Raw genomic sequence first — 15,147 nt, 5'->3', positions numbered from 1 at the left:
ATTAGGAGTGGTCCACACTCACTCTGAATGGATTGATGTTTTATTTGTTCACATTGGCCTTCCAGTTTGGTGTCGTGGTTAAGAGCAGCAGGACTCTAATCTGGAGAACCAGGTTTGTTTTCCCACTTCTCCGCTTGAAGCCAGCTGGGTGATGTTGGGTCAGTCACAGCTCTTGGGAGCTCTCTCAGCCCCACCCACCTCACAGAATGATTATTGTGGGGATAATAATAACATACTTTATAAACCATTCTGAGAGTGGGTGTTAAGTTGTCCTTAAGGGCCATACATAAATCAAATGTTGTCGCTGTTGTTATCTTCCTACTTCCAGGAAGGATAACTGTCTTCTTTTCGAATTTGCACATGATGCACTATAACTATTAATTAAAATAGCATAGGGAAAGGCTTCATGAATCTCTGACAATCAATTGTGTAAATACTCCGCTGTTTTTCAATGATAGACTCATGTAGAAAGGATGGAATCAAACAGAAAGTGTATTCGTTTCTTGTCCATCAGATCCAGAGGAGTTAGCTGTGTTTGTCTGAAGAAGCAAAACAGAAAAGAGTCCAGTAGCACCTTTAAGACTAACCAATTTTACCGTAGTTTTTTTCAAAAGCTTATGCTACTACTGGACTCTTTTATTATCTCCATCAGAGATTCAATTTAATTTTCTTTTTCACCTTCCGTATCATATATTCCAGATATTTGTGCAACAAAGAAAAACTTGACTATTACTTTAATAACATTTGCAAACCTAAACAAGAAAAAGAAATGAGCATGTTCAGGCCTTTTCTTTTACAGCTTTATTCTTCTTGTAACTTCCAGTGTAATCCTAAACAGAATTACTCCATTTTAAGCCCATTGAAATCATTGGGCTTCAAATGTTTAGGATTGCACTAAGTCACGGCGCAAGCTAAGCTTATTATTATTAACCAGTGAGATCTCCTTTGGTTTTCAACAATCCTTTTTTTCTCCCCTCCGGTCATTCAAACAGTCTCTTCACATAACTCCTTGCCCTACAGAGAAGATGTCAAGCAGATGATGAATAACAACAGCGAGACGGTGGTGACGGAGTTCATTTTGCTTGGTCTCGCGGACCATCCTGTGGCTCAGGCCATCTTCTTCTGGGTCATTCTGGTAATCTACCTCATCAACCTGCTGGGGAACGGCCTGATGGTTGTGTTGATCATTACTGACTCCCGCCTGCATACCCCCATGTACTTTTTCCTGAGCAACCTTTCCTTCCTAGATATTTGCTACACCAGCAGCAGCGTCCCCCAGGCCTTGGTTACCAGCAGCACGGACAGAACTACCATTTCTTTCATGGGCTGCATGGCCCAGATACACATCAGCCTGTATCTAGGCACCACAGAGTGTGTCCTCCTGGCTGTCATGGCCTATGACCGTTTTGTGGCCATATGCAGCCCTTTACACTACACGTTGATCATGAGCTGGCGAATTTGTGTCCAACTGGCCATCGGAACATGGGGTACTGGTCTTATCCTGACCCTCATCCCCACTGTAACAGGTCCTAAACGGTTCTGCGGCTCTAATGTGGTCAACCACTTCTCTTGTGAGGCCCAGACAGTGGGCAAGCTGATCTGTGGTGACACATACTTCAATGATATTGTTTCTTTTATGAACACCGTACTGGTCCTTGTTGTGCCTTTTGTTTTTATCTTGGTGACGTATTTGCGAATCGGCCTGGCAGTTTGGAGGATCCGTTCTAAACAGGGATGGAGGAAGGCTCTCTCTACCTGTGGCTCTCACCTAGCTGTTGTTGGCATCTTCTATGGTTCAGCCATGGCCATGTACCTGCAACCCAAATCCAAATATGCCTCCGACAGGGACAAGATGTTCTCCGTTTTCTATGGAGCTGTGACTCCCATGCTCAACCCTCTGATATATAGCCTGAGGAACAAAGATGTGAAAGGGGCATTGCAGAAACTCTTTGGGGGGAAGATATCCAGATATTAAATGGACTTCTTCATCTTTTGCCACCATCTCTCGGCCCCTCTTCATTTGTTTCTCATTGTTCTTAATAGTGAACACTACTAAAGTGCTGACTGGTGCAATCTCTCTTTTATTTTTTTTTGCCTGAGTTGTGGGGCAGTGGGATATTTGTTGTTGTTGCTATTTCTTGTTGTCATTCTCAGTATAGTCTGGAGGCTAACATGTTAGACTAGGTCTTGGGGAAACCCACATTCAAGTCAACCATCTGTGGGAAGTCAGACCCCCCCCCTCCCCACACTGAAAGGGCAGTTTAAGGATATGAAATATCATGAACCCCTTGCCATAAGTCTAAGCTACTGCCTGGCCCAAAGCAGAGCTGGCCTGGAGACTGGAAAGTTGTCAGGACATGAGTCATAGGAGAAATGACTGCCTATTGGATATTCCCTTTAAAATAATAATAATAACAACAACATTCGATTTATATACCACCCTTCAGAATAACTTAACACCCACTCAGAGCGGTTTACAAAGTATGCCATTATTATCCCCACAACAATAATCACCCTGTGAGGTGGGTGGGGCTGAGAGAGCTGTGACTGACCCAAGGTCACCCAGCTTTCACCTATAAACCATTCCAGATAATCATATCAAACCTCTTCCAATGTATTGTCCTATCTCCAGCGTCCAGACAAGCCGTTAAGCTATTATTTTTGGGTGCAAGATGTCAGTTTTGCCCCATGGTACATTTTGCCCTACAACTGAGCCTCCCAGCCATGTGCTCCGTGTGTGTGTTCCAGGATCCATCCATGCACCCCCAAACTTGTTTGGGCTTCTTCTCTTCTTCTCTCCATGAAATGCTGATCATTTTGCTGCTTCCTCTGTGGACCTCCTCCTCTTCAAGACTGGTAACTATTACCCTTTCTCTAAAACGGCTTTCCCATTTCCTCACTGTTTCCTTAGTTAGATCTGTGTATACTCTGTATGTGTTTTTCTGTATATTTGCCTTTTATTTCTCTGTTAATAAAAAACCCTTTCCTGTTGAATATCTGCCTGTTTATTTGAGAGTTCTCTAAAGGAATAATCCTGGTATGCGAGATTCCTAGTTACTCCTTGCTTGTCTCCTTTAATGCTAATCCCCCCAACTAATTAAGGAGACCTCTTATTTGGGTAACAAATTGACCATAGCAATTACTGGCTTACTTTGGGCCAGTCAGCCTCTTTCCGCCTCACCTACCTCACAAGGCTGTTGTGAGGATAAAATGGAAGCACAGAGAATTATGTCTGCCACTGTGAGTTCCTTAGAGAAACAGCAGGGTTTTTTTAAAAATGTGATGTGACAGATTATTAGACTGGCTGTGTTTGTCGGCATCAGTTTTTCTATCTTTATCTGCAAATCTTTGATAAATATGAAACGTTTTAAACCTCTGTGGAACATACAAGGAGCTGCCATGTTGAGCTGCTTGTTCTCCCAGGCTGTGGATCTCCAAGATTTTGGACACAGCCTGTACTAGCCCCAGTCCTGTGGTCTTTTAACTGGTGGTGGCAGGGACTAAATCTAGTACTTTCTATTAGGAAAGCATGTCTTCCTCAACTGAGATAGAGGTAAGTGCTCCTGAGCGCTCAGAAGGTGGAAGGTGTGGCCTGGTGATGGTTGCCAACTCCAGACTGGAAAATTCCTGAAGATTTGGGGACAGAGCCTAGGGAGGGCAGAGTTTGGAAAAGGGAGGGAGCTCAGCAGGATTGTTGTAACGCCAAAGAGTCCACCCATCAACGTTGCCATTTCCTTAAGGGAAACAGATCTCTGTATTCTATAGATCAGTTGTGATTCCATGAGAACTCCAGGCCCCAATTATAGGCCGGGCTGACAGGCAGAAGGCAGAGGCAAGCAGTGGCAAGCAATCTCCTGTTCTGTTTGTTCTCTTGCATGCTGATTATTGCCAATTGGCAGGAAGTGGCAAACCACCTGGTGATTGCCCACTCCTGGCAGGAAAACCAAGTAAGCTCACAGCGGGCATGCTTCCGGCGGGGAATGGTGACATCATTGCGCAATGTCATTGCGCCAGCGGTGGGCAAGCTCCCACAGCTTAAGAGGGGCCAATTGGGGTACCAATCAAGCTGAATTGGCCCTGTGTAAAGTGCGGAAGCAGGCCAGCTGCTGGCGCGATGACATCACTTCAGGAAGTGACATAATCACATCACCGCCAGGAGCGCATGCGCGCAGAGCACGCACGCGAAGATTCTCTTCCCAGTGAGTACTGGGTCCCCCTCCCCCCCACAGGCAGGGTAGAGGGACCTGGCAACCCCATTCTTGACTGATTAACAAACCTCAAGAAATTACCAAATTCCCTACTTTGTCTAAGAAGAATTTGCAGGGTCAATGCAAGGAATTCCACTGGGTAGATGTGAATGATGAAACCTCTTTAAGTTTTTTCCCCACCTCCCCCAAAATTGTTTATATTTATTTATATTAAAATAGGTATGTTATTTTTTTTCCTTGTAGCTCAAGGTACCTTACAATCACAAAACATTAAAAACGTACAAAATACAGTAAACTGAATTATTCAGGATGGTTTTCTACCCAGATTATGGGGCTGTGTCATAAGAAATAGGTCAAAGAGATGCGTTGGTAAGGGACAGGGGCTATAGACTATGTCATTGAGTACTGTCTGTTGATGTAGATATGCTCCTACTGGGTAGTTTCCATATTGCTACACATGCCATGTTAATTAGTTACACTTTGTTTCATAAAAGTTTAATCTCTCTTTTTCCACTTTATGCTCGTTTTAAAATTTCCTGCTACTATAGCCTATTGTATCTGTTCATTGAATGTCCCAACTGTGGATCATATTGTATTTCACTCAGTGAAGGCCTTGAACATAAAGGTAGTCCTCTGTGCAAGCACCGAGTCATTACTGACCCATGAGGGGACATTGAATCATGACGTTTTCTTAGCAGACTTTTTTACAGGGTGGTTTGCCATTGCCTTCCCTATTCATCTACACTTTACTCCCAGGAAACTGGATACTCATTTTACCAACCTCGGAAGGATGGAAGACTGAGGGCCAAGCTACACATGACGAATGACACTTGAACGGCAAGTGTATTTCTCACTGTTCACTTGCCCTCCACTCAATCCACTTGCCGTTCAAGTGTCATTCGTCATGTGTAGCTTGGCCCTCAGTCAACCTTGAGCTGGCTACCTGAACCCAGCTTCCGCCAGGATCAAACTCAGGTCGTGAGCAGAGCTCGGGCTGCAGTACTGCAGCTTACCACCCTGAGCCATGAGCTGTTGATTATATTGTCTTTCACTGTGTAATCTACCTTGGGTCTGAGATCAGATAGATAGATAGATAGATAGATAGATAGATAGATAGATAGATAGATAGATAGATAGATAGATAGATAGATAGATAGATAGATAGATAGATAGATAGATAGATAGATAGATAGATAGATAGATAGATAGATAGATAGATAGATAGATAGATAGATAGATAGATAGATAGATAGATAGATAGATAGATAGATGGATGGATGGATGGATGGATGGATGGATGGATGGATGGATGGATGGATGGATGGATGGATGGATGGATGGATGGATGGATGGATGGATGGATGGATGGATACCTCTCTTCCCCAAAATGCCTGCAGCTTGAAGCCCATTAAAAGTCCTAGCAAATAAAACTGCCTTACAACACCTCCTAAAAATGATGACATCCCCTGCACCTCTTAAGGAAATTTATTCCACAAGGTAGGACCAACTATGAATCTAAGGATGGGTAAGGCATGTGCCATCCTCATGAAAAGGTTTTCATTGCTTGTTGCAGAAAGGCTGGACTTCAGAACACTGGCAGCTTTCTGGTCCAAGACTGACAGTACTACCTACCTCTTCAAATAGAGTCATTTTGGAAATTCAGGAAGAGGACCCAAATTTTAATGTTTGGCTCCAGCTTTCAAACTGAAGGGACATGGCACACATTCTCCATGGAAGAGGACAAGATACTCTTCCATCCAGATCCACAGAAAGGGTCTACCCTTTGGTCAAAAGCTCAATATTTTTCGGAAAGGAGACCTTTCTCCCTATCACCTTCCTCAAAGCTCCCTTGACTTCCTTGTTCCTGAGGCTGTAGATCATGGGGTACAGCATGGGTGTGACGTTGGTGTAGATCAGAGAGACCACTTTGTCTTGCTCCAAGGAGTAACTGGCCTTGGGGCGGATGTAGATGAAAATGGCACAGCCGTAGTGGAGGACCGCCACCACGAGGTGAGCAGCGCAAGTGGAGAAGGCCTTTTTCCTGCCTTGGGAGCATTTGATCCTCAAGATGGAGTTGGCAATGAACACGTAAGAAATTAGGATCAATAGGAAGGGAATTAGAAGAGCCATCAGGCATGCAACAAAGACCAAAATCTCATCCATGTGGGTGTCACTACATGCCAGGAACAGCACTGGTGGGATGTCACAGAAGAAGTGGTTGATTTCATGAGAACCACAGAAGGGCAGCCGGAAAATCAGCGCCGTGAGTCCCAAGGAGAGGATGAAGCCGGTAGTGCAGATCACCACCAGTAGCTGAAGACAGAGCGCCTGGCTCATAATAAGGGCATAGCGCAAAGGATTGCATATGGCCACGTATCTGTCATAGGCCATCACCGCCAGCAGGAAACACTCTGACGTGCCCAAAGCAATGAAGAAATACATCTGGGTGGCACATGCAGGCAACGAGACCTTCCGGCTGCTGGCTAAAAAATTCACCAACATCTTAGGCACAATGACCAGGGTGTAGAAGATCTCGATAGAGGAGAGGTTGCGCAGGAAGAAATACATGGGGGTGTGAAGGGTGGGGTCAGCCAAAGTCACAACCACGATAGACAAGTGCCCTGAGAGAGTGACCAAGCGCATGGCCAGAAATACCCAAAAGAGAAGAACTTCGTATTCTGGCAGGTTCGAAAAGCCAAGCATGAGAAAATCCTCGGAAGCATTCTTGTGATTCCAACCATTGGGCTCCATTAAGAAACTGAGTCCTGCATGGGAGAGATGGCAGCAGTAAGAGATAAGGGCAGCTCTACGCGGGGCTGCTCTTGAGCCTGACCCGGAGATTAAAGCTGGTACAAAATGCAGCAGCACGTGTTATTACGAGAGCGCCAAATAAGGCGCATATAACACTGTTCTTATGCAAGCTGCATTGGTTGCCAGTGGAGTACCGGATCAGATTCAAGGTTCTGGTATTGACCTATAAGGACCTGTGCGGACTGGGACCAGCATATCTACGGGACTGTCTCTCCCCATATATTCCCCAGAGGACACTCCGATTAGGGGACAAACAGCTGTTGGGGGCCCCTGGCCCCGAGGAGGCCCACCTAGCCTTGACTAGAGCCAGGGCCTTTTCGGTCCTGGCTCCCACCTGGTGGAATGCTCTGTCTGCTGAAATCAGGGCTCGGCAGGACCTACTATCTTTTCGCTGGACCTGCAAGACAGAGTTGTTCCGCCAGGCATATGGCTGAGGCTGGGCCTCCGCCGGCCTGGAAAAAAGGGGTGTATAAAAACCTCCCTGTGAAGGCTGTCCACCATCCTGTTTTAAATGTGTTGTTTTTAATGAATAATGAATTTTTAATTGTATTTTAATTGTATTTTTAATATGTTGTTATCCGCCCTGAGCCTGCTCGCGGGGAGGGCGGAATTCAAATTTGAAATAAATAAATATCGGACACCCAAACTCTGGCTTGGATGCTGCAGAAATTCTCTGCTGTTGGAAGGGATTCCTAACTGCAGAGCAAGATATTTTTGCCTCCCCCCTTCCCCCAGCAGCTCGAAACAACCCCAGGGGGGTCAGGAAAAATGAGTGGGGGAGCTCGAGGAGAAGAAAAAAAGATTAAAATAGTTCACCCCTCCCATCTGTAGTATTCACCACTAGATCCTATCCTCTTTTTACATAAATAAATAACATCAATTAAAAAAAATTCTCCATTTTTCCACAATTTGGTGTCAGACCTAGAATTTAGGCTGGCAATGCTATGGACACAATCTCCAAAGAAGGTCCAAATTGACTTTACAGCACATATAACTGAGGATTTAGAGAATATCACCACCCTTTGCCCATTTCCCTGCCTATCAAAAGTGGTGGTGGGAAGTGCTGTCAAGTCATAGCTAACTTATGGCAACCCCTGCTGGGGTTTTCAAGGCAAGAGACTAACAGAGGTGGTTTGCCATTGCCTGCCTCTGCAGCCCTAGTCTTCGTTGGAAGTCTCCCATCCAATTATTAACCAAGGCCGACCCTGCTGAGCCTCTGAGATCTGACGAGGGCTGATTCCGCACACGTTGGATAATGCACTTTCAATGCACTTTATCAATCATTTGAGGTGGATTTTTTTGTTCCGCACACAAAAAAATCCATTCCAAATGATCGATAAAGAGGATTGGAAGTGCATTATCCAACATGTGCGGAATCAGCCGAGATCAGGCTATCCAGGTCTATCAGAAGTCGAATAAATTAAAACCAATGACCAAAATTTAACCATGACATCTACCATTAAAGGAATGTCAGACTTCAGGGATTCAAGTACACCCTCACTCTGAGCCCCTGAAGAGCTGCTTCCAGTCCCACATGAAGCTACCTTAGATACCGAATCAGACCATTGGTTCATCTACTCTGACAAACAGTGGCTCTCCAAGATCTCAGGCAGAAGACATCACCTACAACTTGGTCCTTGTAGCTGGAGATGCCGGGAATTGAACCTGGGACCTTCCACATGCAAAGCAAAGGCTGTTCCACTGAGCCACAGCCTCTCTGCATGTCAGCATAGATTGCCTTGGACTAGATGGGCTGCTGGCAGTACAGAGATATTAATATCTACATCTTATTTCCATGCATGAACGAGTGAGTTCACCATCACACAGGAATTTCTTAAGACCCAGTACATTTTGCATAGAGTATCAGAACTGATCTTGGATGACTTGGGTTCATATATATACTGCTCTGAGAAGGAGCTACACAAATCAAATACATTCGCATCATGTTCTCATTTATTCTCGGCACAGGACTAGGATTATATTCTGTCCAGTGCCCAGAGAATGCTGTCCATTTGTCCATATGATGATGTCCCATTGCATCTAATTTTATTCCCTCTTGCAGGTGAATAAAGATGCAAGGTTGCTAAATGTGGCATAACTTCTAGTTCTGCGTCTGCACATGTCAAAATCTGACAGAGAAAAGGGTAGCATTGAAACGCTTTCAGTGAATAAATAATATTGCTCTCTTGCCCCCAAACTGAAAATCTGCTCATGCTAAAATGCAATTTGAGCATCAACAGTTTAAATCTGTAAGTTAACAAGGCTATTTACACGCAACAACATTCAAAAGATGTGACTTTCAGTGCTAAGTTTCCCCCTCTCCAAACTTACTTTTAGTTCAGGTCATAGTAGTAATGGGCTTTCATCGATGAAGAACATGCAAACCTAGGAAGGAATTAGGGGAATCTATTGCTGGATTTTTCACCTTTTCTAAAGGGTTCCATACAGATCCAGATTTCTGGGGTAGGCGGGCAGAGAAAGCCCAGGGCCCCCCTCTACCTACTACCAAGCCTGCCTGTACATCCTTCCCCCCCCCTTGCAAGCCTTCCCATCACCCGCACTCACAGCTGCTCAACTATCTGCAGGGCAGCCCTTAGTGTGACAGCACTGGGTGCTGCATGCAGCTAGAGGTGCTGCCGCCATGGCTGCCAGGAGCACCGCTGTCATACACCGCCTGCATGCTCCTCTCCAGCAATGCTAGGCAGCATATTTAACTGGGATTGCGGGTAGTCAAGCAATTGTGAGCAAGTTGAGGAAGTGTGGGCAGCAGGAGAGGCCCATGGATAACAGGAGGGAGGCAGTGGACCCCTCCAGAAGCCCTGGGCTCCAGCAGCAAGCCCACCTTAGGATATTCTGATGCCAGCCTTGCTTCCATGCTTTGTCTATTTTCCCTATTGTGATAAACAGCAACTTTGGGAGTGGAACTGATTTGTTAAGGGGAAATGTCATGTCTGTACCCTCTACATCCATGCCATTGTTCTATGTGTATGACCATTGCTAATGCTGTGCCTTGATTTCTTTTTGCAAATGCTCTATCACTTTTGTTTCTCTAGCAGCTGAGAACCCAGCTGTCTTATCTTTTCTTTGAAGCTCACAGAAGTGACCTTGTACTGTCTGACATGTTACAGTTTACTCTCATGCAATCCCAGACCCTTTCCCGTGCTAATCCGTGGTCTAGGTGGGAGGGGAAGGGAAATAAGTGGGTATTTAGAGTTGTACTTTCTTCAAGTTTCTATTCCTGTCAAGGAAACATGTACTGCTTAGATGCTTTCTTGCCTCTGAGTAATTCTACGGACATATATATGGAAATGATTGGATTTCTGAATAAAACCATTTAACCAAGAGCTCGGATTTCTTGTTGCAATGGTCCAGAGACCTGTCTACCATATCCTGTCATCCATAGCCTGACAGGAAATGGTGTATGTATGGGGGAGGGGGTTATATACCCTGGGCCCCCTTTCAATCGCCCTGTGGCTGTTTCAAAGTCTCGGGAAGAAAAGCCAGACGATCTAACCATAGATTGCTCATGTAATGTGTGATTTGGCCTTTGAAATGAATGAAATCCTGCCCTCAAGTCATAGTTGAGTTATGGCAACCCCTGGCAGGTTTTTCGTGGCAAGAGACTAATAGAGGTCGTTTGCCATTTCCTGCCTCTGCATAGCATCCCTGGTCTTTGTTGGGGGTCTCCCATCCGATTATTAACGAAAGTCGACCCTGTTTAGTTTACAAGATCTAACGTCAGGCTTGCCTGGGCTATCCAGGTCAGGGGCCAAAATACCATTAAAATATCGCAAACTGTCAACTTTGCATTACTTATTTAATTTTTGCAGGTGTTTAACACAAACCACATCACCTAATACTATGGGTTTTTTTTTTCATTTTAAAAGGGACAGGTAAAGAATAACTTGCTTGAGCCAGTGTGGTGTAGTACTTAGTCTGCAGGGCTAGGATCTGGGAAATATGGGTCAAAATCCCTACTATGCAATGAATCTCAGAGGATGAACCTGCAAACGCCTTCCTTGCCGCTGCAATAACTTGCTTCTCTAGCAGCAATGACCTTGGGCAAGTTATTCTGTCTCCCAGCCTAACATACTACACAGGATTATTGTAAAGGTTACATGGATTACAGAGGACCAGGTGTTCTGTCCTACCTTTCTTTGAGGAATTCCCAGTGATTCTGGTGGTCTCAACATTTTTTAACCAGGTAAAAGCTGTTTTTTAATAATTTTCTATACAGCTTCATGACTGCTAGAATGCCTTCCTAAACAGATGAAACCAAGTATATCTTACCTTTGAGCTGCTTGTACGGAGACTCGATCTTAACTCCTGTACAATATTCAGATGGGAAACGACACCATGGTGAAATAAATGTCACACGCATAACACTGCAGACACCCATGGACACGCAGTCGATACCCTGAGATCAAGACATCTTCCCCCCCAGGCAAGCAAAGACGGTTGAGCAGAATAGTTTACAATACGCTTTTTTCCTTGCTAATATAAGCTACTTTGCAATCCCCGCATTTTAATCTTTCTCCTTTGCCTCCCGTATGGTTCCATCAGAAGTCACCTCCCATGCTAGGGCAACGCAGTTCCCATCTGATATTAGGTAGTGAGAGCATCTCACGGGCCTCGAGGGGGCAGAGATGGTGGAAACTTCAGTAGATATCACAGACGGGGGGGGGGGGAGTTTCTTGAAGAACTTTACCAAACAGCAGATTCTAAAAAAGAGAGAAACTGGATTCTTTGGACTGTATGGCATTATGTCCTGCTTCAGTCCCTTCCCAAACCCCACCCTCTCCAGGCTCCACCCCTAAGTCTCCAGGAATTTCCCAAACTGGAGCTGGCAACCCTAGCCACACCTTTCTTTTAAATCTCTGGCCGAGGTGCATTTTTAAATTGACCAGACCATTGTTTCACTAGGCTAAAGGAAAAAAACTCAACTTCAGTTGTACTGCTATTATGTTTCCATGGAAACAAATTTCTTTTCCCATATTCTCTTGAGTGCTCCCTTGACTTCCTTGTTCCTGAGACTGTAGATCATGGGGTACAGCATGGGTGTGACATTGGTGTAGATCAGAGAGACCACCTTGTCCTGATACAGGGAGTAGCTGGACTTAGGACGTATATAAATGTAGATGGCGCAGCCATAATGGAGTATGGCGACTGTCAGGTGAGCAGCACAGGTGGAGAAGGCCTTCTTCCGGTCTTCGGGGCACTTGATCCTGAAGATGGAATTGGCAATGAACACATAGGAAACCAGAATGAGGAGGAACGGAATGAGCAAGATCATCATGCAGACAAGGAACACGGCCACCTCGTTGGCATGTGTGTCACTACAGGCCAAGAACAGCATGGGTGGGATGTCACAGAAGAAGTGGTTGATCTTATGTGAGCCACAGAAGGGCATTCTGAAAATCAATGTGGTGAGGCCCAGGGAGATTGTGAATCCACTGACGCAAGCCGCCACCAGGAGCAGCACGCAGAAATTCCGGCTCATGACAAGAGCATAGCGCAGTGGATTGCATATGGCCACATACCTATCATAGGCCATCACAGCCAAGAGGAAGCACTCAGCGCCCCCAAGGGCAATGAAAAAATACATCTGTGTGGCACAGTCAGTCAAGGAGATTCTTCCGCTCTTGGCCAAGAAGTTGGCCAACATCTTGGGCACAATAACCAGGGTATAGCAGACTTCGATGGAAGACAGGTTGCGCAGGAAGAAATACATGGGGGTCTGGAGGGCAGAGTCGATGAAAGTGACAGCCACAATGGTCAAGTGTCCTGATAGGGTGACGAGGTGCATGAGAAGGAACAGAGCAAAGAGCGTGACTTGCAGCTGTTCACTGGTGTTGAATCCCAGGATCACAAAATCTGCCTCCTGGCTGCTGTTCTGGACGCGCACCTCCATGCTACATTCCGTCGTCATCTGGCATTTCTAGCGCATATATGCTTAGCTGCATAAGAAGAAAGTAAATATCATATAAGTAAATCATCCTACCTTTTAGTAATCCAGTCTAAAATGAAAAAAACTTTTGTGATTGGAGTGAGATTCTTTTATGATTATTATTGGTAGTAGTAGTAGTAGTAGTAGTAGTAGTAGTAGTAGTAGTAGTAGTAGTACTAGTAGTAGCAGCAGCAGCAGCAGCAGCAGCATTTTGGTTTTTGTTTGCTAATGTAGGATCAGGCTCAAGGCTATGGCCAAAAGAGCTGTACCGGGAAAGGAAATGATATAAGTAAATAATACTAATATTAATAATAATAGTAAAATGCCACCAAAGATGATAGAATCACACCAGTTATTCACAGATACCATTTGTTGGCCATGTTTAAATGGGAAGAGATAAGATGGTGCTTGGATCTCATGCTCCATGCCAAATAAAGAGAGGTGCTCCTTTAAAATGCTGTCTCCTAATTCCTTTGAAAAACTCTTTCTTTAACTAATACCACACCTGCTAAGACGATATGTAGATACACATATCACATTGTAGCTAAGATCTAGGAGATTCAGGGCCAAGCTACACATGACGAATGACACTTGAATGGCAAGTGTATTTCTCCCTGTTCACTTGCCCTCCACTCAATCCACTTGCTGTTCAAGTGTCATTCGTCATGTGTAGCTTGGCCCTCAGTAGGACTAAGATCTGAGCGGTCCAGGTTTGACTTGGGAGTTCGCTGGGTGATACTGGGCCAGTCACACACACAGCCTAACCAACCTCACAGGGTTGTTGTGAGGATAAAATGGAGGGTAAGAGAAGGATGTAATGGGTCCCCATTGGAGAGAAAGGTAGGGTATAAATGATGTGGATGGATGCATGCATGCATGCATGCATGCATGGAGCTAGTGAACCCAAATACTACTTGCATGAAACTGGGAGACACAATAAAGCAGAGGGGTTTTGAAATGTTAACTTCAAAGTATGCTTCTGTATCTATTCTTCTCAAAGCACATATTTTTCCATCTATCATTGTTCCATCTGTCACTGGCATTAATGAATATATGGTTATTTTTGCACAGCTCCAGGTTTCCAAATACTTGCAAACTCATACAGCAAAATCATGATGACAATTTCTATAAAAGCAGGTTCCTATAGTGGGAGGGGGGGGGGGGACCGTAGCCTCTGCCTCTATACTTCAGAGAATGTGCAGCCTTGCCTATCAGTAACTCCAGCCTACAGCTTTTCCTTTCTGATTTTCTGCTGAAAAGCCACTCCTAGCTGCCCATTTCCCTTCATAATGTTTACACTCCCATAAGCTTGTCCGGAATCCTGCAAGTGGAAAAGCAGTTCGGGCATGGAATTGCAGCAGAAAACCAACACAGGATTGGGCACCCTCTGCCACTGAACTCGTATCCTGCTGTTCTACTGCAGACTAACAAGGCTACCTGCCTGAAACTGTAGACAGGAAAGGGGCTCATATCATGTACAGAACACTGAATTAATTAAATCCTGCCCTCCTGTCATAGGGCCAAGCTACACATGACGAATGACACTTGAACGGCAAGTGGATTGAGTGGAGGGCAAGTGAAGAGGGAGAAATACACTTGCTGTTCAAGTGTCATTCGTCATGTGTAGCTTGGCCCATAGTTGACTTACAGTGACCCCTAGTAGGGTCTTCATGGCAAGAGACTAACAGAAGTGGCTTCCCATTGCCAGCTGCTGCAACCCTGGTCTTTGTTGGAGGTCTCCCATCCAATTACTAACCAAGGCCGACCCTGCTTAACTTCTGAGATTTGATGAGACCAGGCTCACCTGGGCTATCCAGGTCAAGGCACACAGAACATAGCTCCCTACCAATAAATTTATGTTTAGAAATATTACAGCCCCACCAGTGCCAGAACCCATACAGTCTGATGCACTGGAAGCAGAAATTCAAATAGTCAGAAAACAAGGGTTTAAAATGGGGGTCCAGTTTGGGGGCTTTTGTTTGTTTTTGTTTTGTTTTGGGGTTTTTTTGATGGGACACAAACAATGACCTTGCATCCCACAGGCACAGATGGCCCCACAATATTGCCTCCCAATCTGTGGGAAACTTTTGGCGTATATCTGGAGGTTCTTCCTGTCATGTTTGACTGTACCCATTCATCCATGCCAATATTAAGTTGATGGTTCTCAGTATCGTAACTGAT

The 15,147-nt window shown here is 45.0% G+C and overlaps 3 protein-coding genes across 3 annotated transcripts; 1 reads left to right on the top strand and 2 right to left on the bottom strand.

Moving 5' to 3' along the window:
* The first annotated feature begins 1,036 nt into the window (after nucleotides 1-1,036).
* Nucleotides 1,037-1,975, top strand: LOC129346447 (olfactory receptor 13H1-like). The gene has a single exon (XM_055003799.1). The coding sequence runs from the start codon at nucleotides 1,037-1,039 to the stop codon at nucleotides 1,973-1,975; it is 939 nt and encodes a 312-aa protein (XP_054859774.1).
* A 4,009-nt stretch (nucleotides 1,976-5,984) lies between these two features.
* Nucleotides 5,985-6,959, bottom strand: LOC129346446 (olfactory receptor 10Q1-like). Its single transcript, XM_055003798.1, has one exon. It carries the CDS (start codon nucleotides 6,957-6,959, stop codon nucleotides 5,985-5,987), a length of 975 nt encoding a protein of 324 aa, XP_054859773.1.
* A 5,020-nt stretch (nucleotides 6,960-11,979) lies between these two features.
* On the bottom strand, nucleotides 11,980-12,930 carry LOC129346628 (olfactory receptor 10Q1-like). The gene has a single exon (XM_055003979.1). The coding sequence runs from the start codon at nucleotides 12,928-12,930 to the stop codon at nucleotides 11,980-11,982; it is 951 nt and encodes a 316-aa protein (XP_054859954.1).
* Nucleotides 12,931-15,147: the final 2,217 nt, after the last annotated feature.

This window comes from Eublepharis macularius, chromosome 19, assembly GCF_028583425.1.
Source record: "Eublepharis macularius isolate TG4126 chromosome 19, MPM_Emac_v1.0, whole genome shotgun sequence".
Taxonomy (NCBI): Eukaryota; Metazoa; Chordata; class Lepidosauria; order Squamata; family Eublepharidae; genus Eublepharis; species Eublepharis macularius.
The sequence above is the reverse complement of the archived record's forward strand: the minus strand, read 5'-3'. Positions and strand labels throughout refer to the sequence as shown.